At 37.2% G+C, this 19,206-nt stretch overlaps 1 protein-coding gene across 3 annotated transcripts in view; it reads left to right on the plus strand.

The window, feature by feature from the left end:
* Ints6l (integrator complex subunit 6 like) overlaps positions 1-17,861 on the plus strand; it is a 48,207-nt gene extending 30,346 nt beyond the window's left edge. For 2 of the 3 annotated variants that reach the window (XM_090326845.1, XM_090326846.1), the window contains 10 exons: positions 188-320; positions 2,196-2,290; positions 3,352-3,462; positions 5,613-5,831; positions 6,819-6,942; positions 9,537-9,679; positions 12,104-12,338; positions 15,507-15,878; positions 16,468-16,561; positions 16,940-17,861. In XM_090326845.1, coding sequence (XP_090182971.1) covers positions 188-320; positions 2,196-2,290; positions 3,352-3,462; positions 5,613-5,831; positions 6,819-6,942; positions 9,537-9,679; positions 12,104-12,338; positions 15,507-15,878; positions 16,468-16,561; positions 16,940-17,039 — 1,626 coding nt within the window. In that variant the 3' untranslated portion in view covers positions 17,040-17,861. The remainder of the gene's footprint in view (positions 1-187; positions 321-2,195; positions 2,291-3,351; positions 3,463-5,612; positions 5,832-6,818; positions 6,943-9,536; positions 9,680-12,103; positions 12,339-15,506; positions 15,879-16,467; positions 16,562-16,939) is intronic. The other variant, XM_090326847.1, reaches the window with a different exon arrangement.
* Positions 17,862-19,206: the final 1,345 nt, after the last annotated feature.

Below are 19,206 nucleotides of genomic sequence, written 5' to 3' on the forward strand. Positions count from 1 at the left end.
GCATTCAGAAAATTAAAATGCAAGCACATCATATTTGCTGTGATGTGTTGTCATTTAAGCAAAAACCACTGTTCCTATTTTTAAAGTTACAATTAAATTGTGCCAAAATGTTGCTACAAAATGTAGTATGAATCTGCATTCACATAAAATCATTACTGTAACTACATGTTATTTCCTGGCTTTCTAGGTATTTGTTGCTAGTAGTGGAAAATATAGTGAACTTGGATATCCATTTGGTTATTTAAAAGCCAGTACAACTTTAACTTGTGTAAACCTTTTTGTGATGCCTTACAACTACCCAGTGTTACTTCCTCTTTTAGGTGAGTGTGTGCCATTTGATTACAACAAAAACAATAAGTAGATCATGGATTTAGCACTTCAACATAATTAAAAATAATTGATAGGATGGGGAGTTTAGCCTACTGGTGGAGTGCTTGCCTAGCACGCATGAAGACCTCGGGTTGATTCCACAGTACCACATACATAGAAAAAAAAGCCAGAAATGATGCCGTGAAACTATAGAGTTTACCTATTTTTTATTAGTTTTTATTTTTATTATTTGTACATCAAACAGAAGACATACATGACCTCTGTTGTGTGAGTCTTGTCTTGTTCTTCAGCGGTTGGCTTACCCCTCTCCCATTTTTGCAATATATTTGGCTTTTTCTGTGGATTAATTTGTGTTCTCACTATACAGTTTTGGTGGAGTTAACTTTCTAGTAATTCCTATATGCTGCAATGAACTGGAGAACTTTTTCTTTTATCCTTAGAAGAAAAAGAACTTAAAGAACCAAGAACTTACATTTTATAACACTCTAATTCATCTAATTTTATTTCACCAGGACTGAATAATTTATTATTGCAGCAAAAGAAGGAAAATACATAATTGCTTGGCTTAACTAATGTAAAATTTCAAAGAATAGCTCTATATAGAACTTATGTATAGCTTCATTTCTGGAAGTCAACATTAATTTATAAAACTTTAAGAAACAAATAGAGGAGGAATATATATATATATAGGCATTTATAATATTGTGGCAGGTCCCTGATGATGGCTGGGGATAACAATTTTGAATTATAAGTATTTTTTATACTTTGAAGAGCAAATTAAGATGGATGAAATTTTTGGAAACTTTCATGTAGTATATTTAATGTAGTTATATAATTAAACATGTTTTTGGAGTTTTTTTCTTTTGTGCTAGATGTGAGGATTTAACTCAGGGTCTGGGTACTGTCCCTGAGCATTTGCACTCATGGCTGATGTTCTACCCCTGACCCATAGCTCCACTTCCTACTTAATGTATTTAGATTGCTAAATTAATTAAATTTTAAGTGTGAAAAGGTAGAAAGCATTCTTCCAACTTAAGGTAAATATCTTCAAGTATATTGACAAACCGGGTATTGAAGAAACATGTTTGTCCATAAACAATTTTAAACTTCAGTCTACCATCTCTACATACTTTTATTATCACCCAATATCTAATAACTTTTGCTTTAGTTATGCATAATCTAGCTCAAATTGCTCAAAAACATAGTCAAAGAAATGAATAGGCAAGAATATTGGCTAAATAAAGTATGGGCTAATTAAGGAGAATCCAAATGTAATTAGAGCTAGCCCTTCTTTTACTAGAAAAATATTTCAAGTAGAGCACAATCTGCATTTTATTTTGTTATGTTTTATGTAGCTTTGCAGATGGAAGGATCAAATTTTTTCTTGATTTTCTAGAAAAATACAACACAGTTTTGACGTATCAGGTTAAGTCTGATAAACCTAATATAAGTAAAAAGTGCACCCTTTCACACTTAATAACACAGCTTCCTGCACTGAGAATTGCTTCTTAGCCCTTACTATTGCCTGGTTGACTGGGTGTGCACCTCACTACTGCCACCTAGTGTTGGGAGAAAGTATACTACACTGCATATCACTAGATTGGGAAAGGAGGCATTTGAGAATTTGAAGTTTGGTTTTGACTGAATGTATATCACTTTCTCACAGTCAGAAAACTGAAAAATAATAAGTTGAACTGTTTTGAGCCAAAGACAATCTGAACCTAATTTTAGTAATTACAGCCACAAAGAAAGGCAAATAAACAGTAAAATATTAAATCTGAGATTCATAGATATGAGTAGTTTGATTTAGATCATGGAATTTAGAGCTAGAATAATGCAATGCTTTATTTGATTCTCTGTTACAGATGAATTGTTTAAAGTTCACAAACTTAAGCCAAATCTGAAGTGGCGACAGGCTTTTGACAACTACTTAAAAACCGTGCCTCCATACTACTTATTAGTATGTATTTCTGTGTATATATGTACTATGTCAATGATTATTCTTGCCATCAGAAAAAATGAATCAAAAGCTTTTCTCTTGCAACAAGGTAGTTATATTTTTATTTTATAGACATTTGTGTTGTCACTGTCTACTCAAGCCATGCATAAGAGCTTATAGATATCATGATGGTACAAAAGAGTAGTTTTCTTTTTTTTTAACTGCCATGGTTAATTTTTTTGGTCAGTCATGGGACGCAAACTCTGGGCCTGGGTACTATCCCTGAACTCTTCAGCTCAAGGCTAGCACTCTAATCACCATGTCCTCCATGGTTATTAATAAAAACCTCATCTGTGCTCTGTTATTAAAATTAATTTTATGAAATTTGTAAGTTGAGAATTTAAGAATAAATAGGTCTCAATTTGTGTGTTACACGAACTTCCCTTTTTAACTCTAGACATTGTCAATAGGAGATTTCCCTCTGTAAACAAAATTCTGATGACATTTTAGCTCTTAATCACTTGCCAAATATGATCTAAATACATCATGAATGGAGGCATTGGTAGTGGGGGGAATCCAAAAAGACTAAAATATTACTTGGACTCAGTTTTAATAATCTGAGGAAAGTATTTATGATAATTTCTGAGTTGGTAATTGAATCTGAGTCAAGATTATCAGTCCTTTCAGAGATTGAAAGCTAAAAGGCTGACTCTTTCATGGGCTCACTGATGTTACTGAAGAAGAAATTGGGGTATGTTGATATCTTAACATGGCAGGAATTGGGATGCACAACAAAATGCAATTTTGAATGATTTTTATGAATTGGGCATTAAGACTGAAAACAAATTACTTGTTTGAATTTGCTGTTACTTGCTCTTCTTTTCCACTCTCCTCTGATTTTTTTTGTGTTCTGTTACTTCTCTGCTATTTTCATTGCCACTTTTTAATGTTCCATGTTTGGTTTTATGTGCAGCACCTTGACTTCTAAGAAATGAATCATGTTCCTTTGCCCCTTATAACTGAACTTTGAGTATTTTAAGATTTATTCTATTCTTACTGTTGTGTATTTTGTTTCCTTATAGCCATTAAAGAAAGCACTAAGGATGATGGGAGCTCCAAATCTGATATCAGATAATTTAGATTGTGGACTTAGTTACAGTGTTATCTCTTACCTTAAAAAACTCAGCCAACAGGTAGTATTGGTAAAAACAAACAAACAAAACTCCTTTGCCCTCAGAAGTGCATTTCCTTATTCTTTAGTGTAATTGTAATTTTTCAAATTAAATGTGTATATATCTCTACAATTCATGGATTAGTAATAATGTGATTCTCTGTGGCTTCTAGCTTCACCATTAAACTGCAGTTGAGGGTCTGTCAGTATCATTTGATGCTGTGCTATCTCTCCTTCTGCTTGCAGTTTGTCCTGCCCATAGCTGGCTGATATTTGTGGCCTAAGAGGGGCAGAAGCTTAATAGAATTCTCTCATGGGTGACATTTTGTCTGTCCTCAACCTAGTTTCTCTTCAAATCCCTTTGGTAGGTCAGCAAACTGACCTACTGGCCTGGTCAATGAAAGGGCTTCTGTCAAATTTATTTCAAGTGAAAGACATGCTTAGATAAATAGATATTTGCTTTTCCCTGGAGGAGGGGGGCATGAGACCAGTGTTTCCTCAACTTGAAGGGTAATAAGCCCCAAAGGGACCTGGAAAGTGAGGTTCAGCCTCCTATCTCCTTGCCCTCACCTGTTCCTTTATACCCCACTTCATTCACCATTATTCACTTTGTCCCTTGCCTACCCCTCTCTATTAGTACCTCATCCTCCACTCACCCATCCTTATCATACTTCTTACCTCTAGCCCATTCTTATAGGATGCCATTGTTTGGGAAACTGCTGAATGAGATCTCTACTGCCATATAATTCTATTGTGTGACCAATTAATGCACCAACTCTATTCTCTTATGTACAAGTGTATTCATGGATAGAAAACAACAGTAGCATTTTCAGTGACTACGATATTTCAAATTGGAAATGTTTAGAAATTTGGCCTTTAGGAAACTAAGAGTAGTAAAAGTCTCAGATATTGCTGAAGGATCTAAAAGGCTCCACAATTGAGACATTGGCATACATTGCTAGGTGGAAATGTAAATAAGTTCAGGAGCTTACCAGCTCCAATTTCACTGGTATGTTCATAAATGGGAAAAAAGAGTAAAGCCAAACCCAGATTTCCAATGGACCAAGTCTCTCACTAAGTCCTATTCCTCTCTACTAGTAGAGTTTTTGTTTTTATAAAAGCTTTGATTTGGTTGTATAACTTTCTATTGATTTATTATTTTTCTTTTATATTTACCTTATGCCTTTAAGGCTGTGTCAACAGGGTATAGCCACAGGAAGAAAAAAGAACAAGTTGAAACAAGTTCTGGACCTTCAGGGGCACATAACTTGTATAATTGTTAATAAAGGAGCTTTCAAGGTCATTTAAAGAAACAAACCCTTTGTTTGCTCTTGTGTCGCATTTCATGGCTTAAGAATTTTTTAGAGCATGCACACATATATCTATATCTATATTATCTACTTTCAATAATTCAGGGAAATAAAATACCTCTAGCCAAACTATAAGAAATCAAAATTTATTTCAGACTAAATGAATACTGGTGGAATTCTAGCTGTGAATCACTGCAAACATAACTTCTCTATTAATTTATTAACTAATTTGATAGTCATGTCACTAGTAATTCCTTGAACTCCCTCAGAAGCTTCTAAAATCCAAAATTTTCCAACTACCCTGTTACAGTGTACTCAGGCTAAGTTAATTAATGTTATAGGGGTATCTATTAAGAGGATTTTTCAAAGTTAGTGAGAAACTTACAGTGTACACATTATAAAATATTTGCATGGTAGTAGTCATAAAGTCAAGTTTTATTTTATAGGACATTATATAGTCCAATGTCAGTCTGTGTAATCTTAATTTTGCACTACTTTACATGTATACATACAAAGTTTTAAACTTTTATGTTTGGGTCCAAAATGAATATGTTGATTTAAGGTAGAATTTACAGTAAAAATGTGCTTTTAAATATCTATGAATGAAATTCTTATTTACATTTTTTATTCTCTTCATGTATCAATTACAATTTTAACACTGGACAAGATAATTTGTGTAAAATTTACATGTCTTTCCAGCCCCTTTGTGTTTGCTTTGGTAGTACAGAAAATTGTAGGAAAATGCATAATTATGTTTATGACTCAAAAGTGAAAATTGTTGTATGGAGTTCTTAAAGTACTATTTTTCTTAAATAACAAAGTGATAGATAATTTCATAACATACTGTATACTTTCATTTTAGACCAAACTAGAGTCAGAACGAATTCTAGCATCAACGGGGAAGAAACCTCCCCAGGAAATTGGTATCAAAGTGAAAAATCAGTCTGGAGTTGGTGTGCCCTTGGCTCACAGTAAAAATTTTAGAAAACTATTGAAAGAAATCACAGGGGAAACTGTGCTGCAACTGACAGATTGGTATCCCAAAGAATTGGCTGGTTTTCAAGTAGGCCTCTTAAACAAGGTAAATTATATCCTAAAGAGGCTATATATGATGTGTTTGTATTATTTATGTTCTTTAGTTTTGAAATAATGATAGTCCAATTCTGGAGTTATTAAAGGAGCCATTTTGGAATTGTCCTGCCAGTATGACAACATGTAATTAAATGTACAAGATATATTTGGGGGTGATAGTCGTGAATGGCAAATGGAGCTGGGGAGTGAGAGGGAGCCTCCAGGCAACTGAGCTCCCCTAGCACTTGTAAGAGGAGGAGCTCCAGGAATGCCGAGGCCCAGACACTGGTGCGGCTTGGAGCAAGCTGAGGCCAGACCCGTGGGAGCCTCCAGGACCAGCCTTCCGTCTGGAGGAGATGGAGCCACGCGGCAAAGCTGGCTGGGCCTCCCCCGTGCTCTTCACAGCCCCTGGCACAGACAGCCTGGGAGAATCATGTCCCAAGTCAGAGCTACAGGACATCCCTGAAGCCCTGGCCAGGCTCTCAACTAACTGCCCTCCATGAAGGGTCACCATCCCTGTTCTGTAGAGCCATCTCAGCTGCCCACCTCCATGGCTGCCAGAAGAATAAATCTAGGTGACAACCAGTGGTCCTGCAAGACCATCACAGGGATAAATCTCAAGATTTGGAGTTTCAAATGATGTACTGCAAAACAGTGCCCCCAGTGCCAGTAACAACGTGTGTGTGTGTGTGTGTGTGTGTGTGTGTGTGTGTGTGTGTGTGTGTGTGAGAGAGAGAGAGAGAGAGAGAGAGAGAGAGAGAGAGAGAGAGAGAGAGAGAGAGAGAGAGAGAATGAATTCAGAGTAATGAATAATTTTTACTTTGGGAAACTTCTGCTGTTGTTAGTTGTATTGTTTTGCTGTTTTGATCAAAGTACATTATATACATTTATGAAAATAGAATGAAACTCGTAATAAAAAAAGAAAAACATCACTGTCTTTAGTAGGATTTTTAAAAGCCTCAAGAGTAACTCAAATGGTTTATTTCATTTCAAATAGGATGTAAAACCTCAGACATTCAGAAATGCATATGATATTCCACGTAGAAGTCTTTTAGATCAGTTAACCAGAATGAGATCAAATCTGCTGAAAACACACAAGTTCATTGTTGGACAAGATGAAGGTAAATGAACAATTTAGTACTTTTCATCATGAAAATGGCAAGCATGATTTACAACAACATGCTCATTGCATTATGAATTAGAAATAATTTTCTAATGTTCAGAATGCCTGTTTTCATTGGATCGCTATGTCTTCCCAGTCACACTTACTTTTCTCAAGTTTTAAGGCAAGCGTGCCTGAATCAGCAAATATGATTCACTCACTAAACAGCTGTACTTTAATGCATTTTAAAATATCTTTTTCTGGTTGTGTGTGTGTGTGTGTGTGTGTGTGTGTGTGTGTGCACATGTGTGCGTGTGTGCTGGGGCTGGGGCTTGAACTCAGGGACTGATCACAGTCCTTGAATCACTTTGCTCTAGACTAGTACTCTACCACTTAAACCACAGCTCTACTTCCAACTTTTGGGTATTTAATTGCTGGTAAATCTCACAGAATCTCCTTCCCTATCTGACTTTGAACAAGATCCTCATATCTGTCTCCTGAATAACTAGTCTTACAGGCAGAGCCACTGATAACTAGGTTTTATGTTGTTGTTGTTTAACAAACAGTGTTTTAATAAATTTCTTGATTGTATTCATGTTTTATCTATATACCCATCTATCTATAGTGAAAATATTTTTGAGAAATAAAACTTTTTTTTCTGTGTTGGTCCTGTGGCTTGTACTCAGAGCCTTGGTGCTGTTCCTGGATTTTTTTTGCCAGTCTGAGGCTTGAGCTTTGAGCCTGAGCACCTTGGGTTTTCTCAAGTCTAGGTTCTACCACTTGTGCCACAGCACCACTTCTGGAATTTTTTCTATGTATGTGGTACCAAGGAATCGAACCTAGGTCTTCGTGTATGCTAGGCAAGCACTCTACCGCTAGGCCAAACTCCCAGTCCCCTGTTTTTTGTGTTTTTTTTTTTTGTTTTAATTCAAGGCTAGCACTCTACCATTTGGGTCACAGCTCTTCTTCTGGCCTTTTTTGGTGGTTACATGGAGATAAGAATCTTATAGACTTTCTTGCCCTAGCTGTCTTTGAACCAAGAGTCTCAAATCTCAGCCTCTGAACTAGCTAGGATTACAGGTGAAATATCACTCTTTAAGTAGAATTTCTAGAACAGGAGTTATGTACATGAAAATTTTTGTGTATATCAGTCAGTACTGAGGCTTAAATTTTTCCTGCTTGAGCCATGCCTCCACTTCTGGCTTTTTTTGCTGCCTAGGCTGGCATAAGATTGCAATTCTCAGATCTCAACTTCCTTAATGACTAGGATTATAGGCATGAACCACTGGTACCTGGATGAAAACTTTTTAGGACACCAATTACCTAACAAAACCTTTATCAGTTTGTATTCTGTACCCATTAAACTGTTTTTTGGTGATAGTGATAAGAAAGTTGGCACAAAGCAAGGAAAAAAATAAGTGCTTTTGTGCCAAATAATCCAGAGGGCAGGTGATTTGCCTTTAAGGATACATCTTGTTTTATGCAGTTGAACAAATGGCAGTAGTTTCTGTATGGAAGGTCTTCTAAGAAACCCAGAAGTATCAAAAGGTGATTTCACTATTCTTTTAAAGAGACTCTCTACTTCCTGATTTTCTAGCACCTCCAGGTCATCAGTAGGTAATTTGAAGGGTTGTCTGATTAGCAGATCTGTGGATTCGATGTAGAAGGGTACAGTACATATTTGTGCTGCATTTCAGGGTTCAACCCTAGGTCTGTCTGTCGTCTTAGAATCATGGTCTCTGTGTATTCCACACTGTTTTAGAACTCTGATGTGCATCCCAGAGTGCCCTTGAACTCTTGATGTTCCTGCATCAGACACCAGCTTTTAGGGTTACAGGAGTACCACCACAGCCTGTACTCAAGTTCTTTTAAAAATTTGGCTTATAATAGTTATACTGAGGGTAGGGAGATGATGGAGAGTGAGGAGATTGCTTCAGTATTTTATCTCCATACATGTTTATACTGTATTCCTATGAATTTCACATCCGGTACTTTAGTTCTAATAAATCTCAAACAGCCCCAGGAGATATTTCTATACCCATTTTATATACACTGAAATTGTGAGTGAGCATTTGATTCATTTGCCCACATTCAGTCAACTGGAAAATGACAGAAACTAGGACTTAGATTTATGAACCTACACAAGCAGACACTATACCACCCAGTCTACTGTGGAAGAATAATCGAGAATATTTCATGTATATGAAAGTTAAATAAAGCAGATAGTACCCAGGAGAATTATAATTGCAATTTCCCTTTACTGAATTTTGTTTATTTTTAATTAAAATTAGAAAATGTTAGCCTGGCTGGTCCAATGAACTTAGAACGACTTTATGTATAGCTGTTGTTTTCTTTTTTTAAGGAACATATACTACATACTTAATCAAATTCTCAGAGTTGAAGACCCACTAACCAAGGTTCCCTCTCTGCATAACAAGCAAATACTATGTAACTTAGGATCTTATTAATACTCAATTCTAAATGTTGGATTTGAAATTTTCGACTATTTGTTGCCATGATACACATTGCTAAACCAGATGATGATCATGTTCTTGCAAGAGGACCAAATACTTCAACTGCACAGCATCAATTTCTTTACTGGTGGTTTTACAGATTCCCTTCACAGTGTTCCAGTTGCACAAATGGGTAACTATCAGGAATATCTAAAGACATTGCCTTCTCCTCTACGAGAGATCGATTCAGATCAACCAAAAAGACTGCACACTTTTGGAAATCCATTTAAACAAGATAAGAAGGTAGGATAATTATTTCTATGTCTTCCTAAATGATGATGTTTTTGCTATAATTTCTCCTTTGTGAGGAGAATACAAATCAGAGGCAAATATAAAACTAGTTCTCTTTGTGTATTGGAAGTGAGAACCTCCTGATACAAGAAGGTGTTTGTTGAATAAAATAATAGCTGCCATTTATTGAGTGTCTAATAGGAGCTGGTGTTTGGTGCTTTTTGTTGTTGGTTTTGTGTCTTTTGGGGGGGAGGTTGTTTTAGGTTTGGTTTTATTGTGGTAATAGGATTTAAATTCAGGGCCTCATGCTTTCTAGGCAAGTTCTATCCCCTGAGCATTTTTAATTTATCAGATAGAGTCTTGCTTTAAAAAAACAACTGACTGGCCCTGGGTCTTGAACTCAGGGCATAAGCACTGTCTCTAAGCCTCTTTGTGCTCAACTAGCCTCTACCACTTGAGCTACAGCGCCACTTCTGGCTTTTTCCGGGTAGTTTAATGAGATAAGAATCTCATGGACTCTTCCAGCCCAGGCTGGCTTTGAACCTGATCCTCAGATCTCAGCCTCCTGAGTAACTAGGACTATAGGCATGAGGCATCAGTGCTTGCATTTTTACTTCAGATGAAAATCTTTACCTTCCATTTGAGATGAGGTCTCATTGGTTAGTTTTGAACTGTAAGCCACCAAATCTCTGCTTATTTAATACCATGGATTACAGGCATGAGACACTGCATCTGATGGAGTTTGTGTTTTCAGTGATTATACTTTTCCCCTTTACTTATTTTGTCAGTCGCAGGGCTTGAACTCAGGACCTGAGCACTGTCCTTGGGCTTTCTCAAGGCTAGCGCTCTACCACTTGAGCCACTGCACCACTTCTGGCCTTTTCTGTATATATGGTACTGAGGAATCAAACCCAGGACTTCATGCATGCGACACAAGCACTGTACCACTAGGCAACACTCCCAGCCCTACTATTTGTTTACAATAGTTTCTGCAATGTTTAAAGTGCTCACATGAACAAACACTGACATAACTGATAAGAGACAAGATCTGAACCCACATCTTCCTGGTTCCACAATCTATATTCATTCCCACCACTATGCACTAATTCCTTTAATATGTAGATCACCAGTTATTTACTGTCTCCATGAATCAAGTGTGTAGTGCTCTGTTAAGATAGTGATGGGTGTGCCTCTTTAAATGTGAAATACAAGCTAGTCTTATTGTATTTCAGTTATGCAACCAATGACTTAACTGTGGTTGGTATGTGCATGTCTGTGTGTACACATGTGTGTGTGTATGTGTGTGTGTGTGTGTACATGCATGTATGCGCATGCATTTTAGTCTGGCCGCCATTTAAGCATGGAAAGCCATAGACCATTCAATATCTTTTTCATAACGAAAGTGCTCAAATATAAATCAACTCACTATAGTACTCAAGTAATTTGAGGGTTTTTTGGTCTTTCTGAGCTTTATTTCTTCATATATAACAGTAAATAATTATACCTGGTAGAGTTTTGTGCATTATCAACTTAGTGCAGTTAAAGTGCTTGCAATATTGCTGAACATGTAGTAAATGCTCACTGAACATATTTTTGCCTTTTCTGTATGACTTATATTGAAGAAATTCTTAGAAAAATCATTTACCATGATTTTGGTCAAATGTTCTTTGATTAACCTAGGATGAGAACAGCTTTTAGCCAACTTTGTATACTATTGGTTCCCATCTCTTTTTTTTTGCTGGTCCTGGGACTTGAACTCAGGGCCTGAGCACTGACTTTGGGCTTTCTCAAGGCTAGAGCTCTACGCCTTGAGTCACAGCAACACTCCCAACTTTTTCTATGTATGTGGTTCTGAGGAATCAAACCCAAATCTTAGTACATGCTAGGCAAGCACTCTACCACTAGGCCAAACTCCTTTCCTTGGTTCCAATCTTTTATATACCCCCCCAAGAGCAAAAGACATTCTCTCTCCCTGATTTGTAACAATATTTGAGATATGAGTAAATGCATTAGTATTCTGCACAGTGATAATGATGTTTCTTAATAATGAATTTAAAGCACAAAGTAGCACAAGGAGAATGTTTTTCCCTTACCAAGGCTAATGCAAAGTAGCATAAACTTCTTCAAAAATGTGACTAAGTTTATACTATTTTGGCTGATTAGAGCTTCTCATTCCTTGGGTATTCTCATTAATCATAATTAGTACAATTGGCTTTGGACAGGTCAAACTTTCTTCTTGTTAACTTCCCTCTACTTCCTTCAGACTGGATTAAAATTGTTTCATTTTCTGATAGCGGGGCTGGTATGGGGAAATTGGCTAACAATTAGGACATATCTTAGTGATATAATGTATGACTACTGATGAATATAAAGAGTATACTATGTTTTGATAATTGAATTTGTGTTTACTGGAATATGTTAATTGATGCTTTTTAGGGAATGATGGTTGATGAAGCAGATGAGTTTGTAGCAGGGCCCCAAAACAAAGTGAAACGACCTGGAGAATTCAGCAATCCCATGTCACCTAAAAGAAGGCGGAATATGTTCTTGCTGTGGAGGAGACCACCTACACCACCTATCGTAACTAACCATGATGATGGAAAGGGACTAATCTCAGCCTCATGGTTCTCATCTTGTCCGAACCTCAAAAGACTCACTCTTGTACATCCAGGTATGGAGTTGTAGTTGAAATTTCCTTATGGTTCCTAGAAGACTAAGGTACCAAACAGTTTTATTCTACTCTGTATTCTTTTTGTGTTTAGCTTTTGTTCATTAAGTTGACCATTGGTTGGTACAAAAGGCTCCATTGGGAACAGAGGCCCTGCCTCAAGACCCTGCTTCAATTTAAGTCGGATACTTGTGGCTCACACCTGGCTACTTAAGAGGCTGACATCTGAGGATCATGGTTCAAAACCAGCCTAAGCAGGAAAATCTATAAGACTGTTATCTCAAATAAACTACCCAGAAAAAGCTGGAATGCTGCTGTGGCTCAAGTGGCAAAGCACTAGCCTTGATTACAAAGCGGCTCAGGGACAAAACTCAGGTCCTGAGTTGAGGACCAAGGACTGGCAAAAAAAAATGTAAAAGAATCTCATTTTTTTAAAAAAAGAATCTCATTTTATATGAAAGGGACAAAGGACTCATAATTACATAGTAATTACCACATTGTAATAAAATAGTAATAATGCATGATGTAAGTAAATAATACAGTAAGCAATAAATAGACTTGTGAGTGTGTTAGTTACAATCATTTGGAGCAGTTGTAGAGTTAGGAAGGTAAAGCAATATTCTGAGGTGATAAAACTCAGGGGGACTCAGCTGGAATAGTGGCTCACGGTTGTAATCCTAGCTACTCAGGAGACTGAGATCTGAGGATCACGGTTCAAAGCCAGCCCAGGCACTAAAGACCGTGAGACTCTTATCCCCAATTAATCCCTAGAAAATGGGAAGTAGGGGCTGTGGCTCCCGGGGTAGGGCAGTAGCCTTGAGCTGAAGAGCTCAGCAGCCCAGGCCTAGAGTTCAAGCCCCATGACCCACAAAAAATAAAAAAAATAAAACTAGGGGGGACTCATTAACAGGCTGGATCAATTCTTATTCAATATAGTCTATGCTGATTTCTGTGTTCTTAACCCCACGCAAACCATTCTCAGTATCATCATTGTGTGTGGCACATGGCCATTCCTTCTCAGCAGCATTTCTTTGCTTCTTCTTCTGTGAAAACTTTGGCTCCTCATACACTTAGTTTCTTTTTCCCCTTGAATAATGACTCCTTCAGTTTTTCTTCTTTGTTTTTCTTACCATTAGATATTGTAAGTGACCAAAAGATCAGTATCAGGATATCCACTCTTTTCTGCACTGTCTCCTTAGGTGATTTAATTTTATTGGTTTCAACAAATCCCATGATTACACCTCTAGACTATGATTTGCTACTCAAATCCAAACTGTATAGTATCTCCACTTAGGTTTCTGATATGCTTATAAACCTCAGTATGTTTTATATGCATCAACAAAATTCCCATCAGTGCACCTCATAAAACTGCTCTGACTACATCTTTTTGCAGGTCATCCAGTGATGGACTGGTAAAGTTATAGTTGTGGGTACATAGATAAGGTAGAATTCTAGATGCAATTTTTGCAGATTTCCATAGTGTAAATAATGCTATTAATGACACCAAGCTATCTGACATCCCTGAATCACAGTGAGAAAGAAGCAAATCCATTTTCCAGAGCCAGTACTATACTAGTTCTTACACCCTTACACTAATAGTATAGGAGGTCCTGCACACCCACAGTAGAAGTATACTGGTTACTGCACTGTTGACCAACTTCAACAGTCTGTACGATTTTTCTTTTATTTTTTTCTTCCTTAAATCCACTTAGCAAGTCTAGGAAACCTGACATTTAGAATAATCCCTGCATTTCACTAATTCTCTCCATCCTTACACACCATGCTGCCATGATTTCTCATGTACAAACCATGAGAGCCTCTTTTCTGATCATTGTTGCTTCTATGTCGATATTTGTTCTGTGACCAATGAAGAGGTCTGTAGGTAAATGAAATCATGCCATATCATTGTCCTGCTGAGAACCATCCTTCATACTCCTAAGCACTCAGAACACCACCTGCATCCCCAATGGTGGAACACCATTAGGTACCTTCTAGACACATATCACGTTCTCTCCACTAAACCCTGGAAACCTCCATCCTCTCTTTGCCTCTCAGCTTCACTGTGCAGTCTGAGGTTCTTCCTAATGTGGCTGCAGCTCTAGCCCTTACCATATCCTGGAACTCTCCCTCTACATACACTCAAGCCACTTCTGCCTCCTCCTTAGACTCTGCTGAGAGGATTCCTCCCCGATGGGCCTAACACTTCCTGGCACATTGGACATTCTACTGCTCCTTCTTACATACCTGGGCCATTGCCTCTTCACCAACACAAGTCCAGTTGTGAGTGTGCTGCTGCCCACTGTGCACTTCCAGTGTGGTTTCCTTCCCGTGATTAATAAGCTGCAGTAGTGGTTCCTGACTGTCTTGTACACTGCGTGTTGCTAGCTTCTAGTTTACTACCTGCATAGCAGGACATTAATAAATGATATAAAAGTATCAGAATTATAGTGAAATATGCTCCACTTTGATATAGAAGGGAAGGATGAGCAAAATAACATATCTAGCGATACTCGATGATGACGTGGAGACTGCAGAGTTTTCAGTCCCAGTAGGCTCCTGTGTTTTCTCAGCATACTTGGCATAGAAAATAAGTTGAATGTGGTATACAAAAACTGTCTTCAAGCGCAGTAAAGTACGGTCGTTTGTGTGTGACTTTATGAAATCATGACATCAAAGCCTGGAGTGTGGCCTAGTAGTAGAGTGCTTGCCTAGTATGCATAAAGACCCAGGTTCAATTCCTTGGTACCACATACATAGAAAAAAAGCAGAAGTAGTGCTGTGGCTCAAGTGGTAGAACTCTAGCCTTGAGAAAGTCCAAGAACAGGGCTCAGGCCCTGAGTTCAATCCCCAGGACTGGCAAAAAAAATGAAATCATGACATCAATTCAAACTTGCGAAGTAAAACAAGTTAATAGTAAATGATGAGTACCAGGGCCTTGTAAATGTTTCTTATTTGTGCTATCATCTTGGTTTTTATATGTGTTTATAGTGGCAAGGGGAAGGAGGTAGTTTTGTATTATCTTCCTAGTTCAGTTTGAGGGGTTCTCATCTTTGTTCCTTTTTCTGTATTATGAAATAAGTAATTTTTTCAAGGCTTGAGGATCACAGGCATGTAACTGTGGAATTGGCATAGTGCACTTGTCTCACAACTGCTTCTCAATTTGCTTTTCAGATGCCACTGTCATTCCTGGTGTTTGTGAAGAGAAGATGGAAAATGGGCAAAGCCCATTAGACGGCTTGTCAAATTCTGCTCCACTAGAGCTTAAGAACATGACAGGAGATGGAATTTTATCGAATCATGTGGATTCTCTGTCTGATGATTTGACTGGTCTTGGGAAAAATGAGATAATTCACAAGCCCAGTAATAATATACTTGTAGAAGGATCCAAGAATGGCAATCTAGTTGTAGATGATCCAAAAACCATAATAGCACCTACTTTGGAAACTCTGTCAAATTCATTGCAGATCACTCCTGCAATGGCTCAAGGAATCAACGCTGATATCAGACATCAATTAATGAAGGAAGTTCGAAAGTTTGGACGAAGTAAGTAATAAAGTTACGTCTACCAATAATATAATAGGAAGTCACTTTTATTCTATGATTCAGAATAGATGTAAGCTGAATCGTGTATTTTTAGCAATTTTTTATTTCTATAGTTGAAAGCAAGTTCTTTGGCTTTAGCTAAAGTGATAAAATCAATTTTCTCATCTTTTGTGTTGCAGTATTTTTTTTTGCCAGTCCTGGGCTTGAGCTCAGGGCCTGAGCACTGTCCTTGGACTTTCTCAAGGCTAGAGCTCTACCACTTGAGCCTCAGCACCACTTCCGGCCTTTTTCGATGTATGTGGTACCAAGGAATTGAACCCGGGTCTTCATGCATGCTAGGCAAGCACTTTAACCACTAGGCCAAACTCCCGGCCCCTGTTGCAGTATTTTTTAATTTAGTTTTATTGTAAAGATATTGTACAGAGGAATTATAATTACATAAGGAAGGCAATGAGTACATTTCTTGTTGAACATAGTTACCTCTCTCATTTGTCTCCCAACTCCACCATATTCTTTTGTTGCTACAACAGGTTATCACAATATTTATAATTTGCAATACCACTAATTTATTATTTTAAAACATCCTCAGAGTATGAAAGAATTTTCATTTTGCTTGAACAAGTACAAGGACCTCTGGAAATAAAGAGACAGTTTGTTGAATTTGCCATCAAGGAAGCTTCAAGGTAGGTGTTTACTGGAATTTCCCAATATTTGTTGGTTTGATTTTGTTTCAGCAGTAGGGCTCAACACAAGAGAAAGAGAAGGATAGGCCCTGCCTTCATTTTCTCAAGCTCTGGTCCTCATTCATAGTTGAGGCTGTTTCTGAAGGACTTTAGATCAAAAGGACAGAGGAGTTGAATCCAAATAATATCAATCTGAGACTAATGTGACCTTTGACCTAAGCTGACACTTACAGTATTTATTAATCCATTTCTACTGAGGAGAACAAACTTCTAGTTCCATTTAGATAATATGCTGTGCTTTGTATCCTTCCCACTTTCGTTTACCTTTTGAGTGCTCTAAGTATCTTATGGTTAATAAAAATTTCTCTTTATTTTCAGATTTAAAAAACGAGTCTTAATTCAGTACCTTGAGAAGGTACTGGAAGAAATAGATTCCTATAATTTTATCAGCAGTATGAATCACATCAGCAGAAGATGATTATGTGAATGTAAAGACAAGTGAGAAAAATGACAAGTATTCTGTTCTGTAGGATGGAAAAGGATATTGTTGGAACCTCTAAAATATGTGCACCAAGCAAGTGGGAATGGCCTTCCAGAGACTGGGAAACAGCATTAGAGCTTTTTGTTATATGGCTCTCCAGTAGTGAAGTTGGGCTTCTGCCTTAAGAATTGTTGAGAGTATAAATTTTGGTTTGTTTTGTTCTTTTTCCATTTGAGAACAGTCATGTTCTTTAATTCAACAGGCTAAATCCATAAAACACTGATGGCCTCACTATAAGTAATAATGATTCACAAATTCAAGCTTCATTATTCTGGGCATTTTCAGAGTGACTAGGGGCTACCTGCAAGTGGAACCTACATGATTTTATGTCCTTCAGAGTGACCCTATAGAAACAAAGTGGTAATCTCATGTGCTGAACAAAATTTTCATCGATTCCTTAGTGTGCCTTTTAAACCATGCAATATTTAGGATAATCTGAATCAAAAAAATAAAAAGCTGCTATTTAGGTAACTTATTTCTCTCTGGGAACAAGCAGGGAGAGTTGCAAAACAATCTACCTCCAACTCTCTTCTTTTTGTCTAAAGACATTGCAAAGTGCACCTGAAATTTTGCTAGCCTCTCTGACATTTATTCTTGCCTATGACAACAAAGGGTTTTCAGGTGGACTTGTATATTCTGTGCTTTGGAAGCACTAAAAATATGTATATTTCCTTTAATGTTTATATGAAAATTTATATAGAGCAGTATTGTTATGTTTATATTAATTTGTAAAAATGTAAACATTCAAAGAGATTTTGACTTCACATATATGAAATAAATAATTTTATTGATTTTTATAAGTTGTTTTATGATAGAGAAATCTCTAGTTATGTGTCTTGTGATTTGTTATTCATTTCAGAAGAAAACAAGTGATGTTAATATAAGGAGTTAAACTTTTGAACAATAGTCATAGGGCAGTGTGATATTAGTAGAAAGGCACTGTGGGTGTTAATCCTTTGCAAAAATGGTGGCTCACACTGTAATCTTAGCTACTCAGGAGTCCCAAGATTTGAAAGCAATAATATTTCACCAGTGTTTAAGCTATGTATTTAGTACCAGAAGGAAATGAGTAGCTGGGATTACAGGCATAGTCTAGCAAATTCTAGATATAGAAAAACATGAAATACAATATGTCTTTTATGGTAGTACTTGGATTCGAACTCATGGTTTTATGATTGGTAAACTGGTATGCTTGGTCTACACCTTTAGCGTAATTAATAACCTCTTCAAGAAGTCAGTAACCATGCGTAATATTTAGGATTTGTTTAGTATTCGATAATGTTGATTTGAGCAAACAAAAATTTAAAAAGTAAAATTAACAAACTTTATAGGCAAGTGATATTATTAGGCTTAACAAGATTTAGTTATTTTCCTTCCTATAGCAATCCGAGTTCAACTAAGTAAGAATAGTAAACGATAGGTTATTATGTCTGTAACTGTTGCAGAATATGGGCCTTGAGTAATTGTGTAGTTAGTAAGACTTTATGAAGCTACTGTTATCCAATGCCAGTGAGTCATACCTATAATCTTGGGGCTGGTCCAGGATAAAACTGTCCTAGAATGTCTAGTTACAAACAACTCTATCATCACCCACACCTGTCAGTCAGGAAACCCTATAGTGCAGGGTTAGTTGAAATAGCAACCCCAGGAGCCTTGTTTGAACTATAAGAAGTGTAGCAAAAATGTGTCCCCTAGCGAGTACAACAACTGTGTGTTTGCATCACAGACTTTCCTAGGAAATTTTGTGAAGGTTTTCCCTGGGAAGAGTGGCTAAATTGTATCTAATGGTTTGGACATCTATTAGGAACATTACTGCACCTTTTGGGTAAAACGGTATGCAAGTTGTGTTTGTCAGTTTCATTTTACTGCTTTGTCATACTGAGGGAAAAAGAAAGGGGTTTTGGTGCCTTTAAAAGCCCCCCCTTTCCCCGCCAGTCTATGGCAGCCTTGGAGGTGTATCCTTACCACTTAGTTACATTCTAGCATTAAACCTCTCTGGAGTTGTTGAAACAAAAGAAAACTTAGAGATAGGGCTCCAGGCATATTGAGTGGCATGAGTCAGGCTTCCTGGGTGCCTTTGGGCTGGCATGGCAGTTGTGCTGGC

The sequence above is a fragment of the Megascapheus bottae genome, chromosome X (assembly GCF_031878675.1).
Source record: "Megascapheus bottae isolate mThoBot1 chromosome X, mThoBot2.hap1, whole genome shotgun sequence".
NCBI lineage: Eukaryota > Metazoa > Chordata > Mammalia > Rodentia > Geomyidae > Megascapheus > Megascapheus bottae.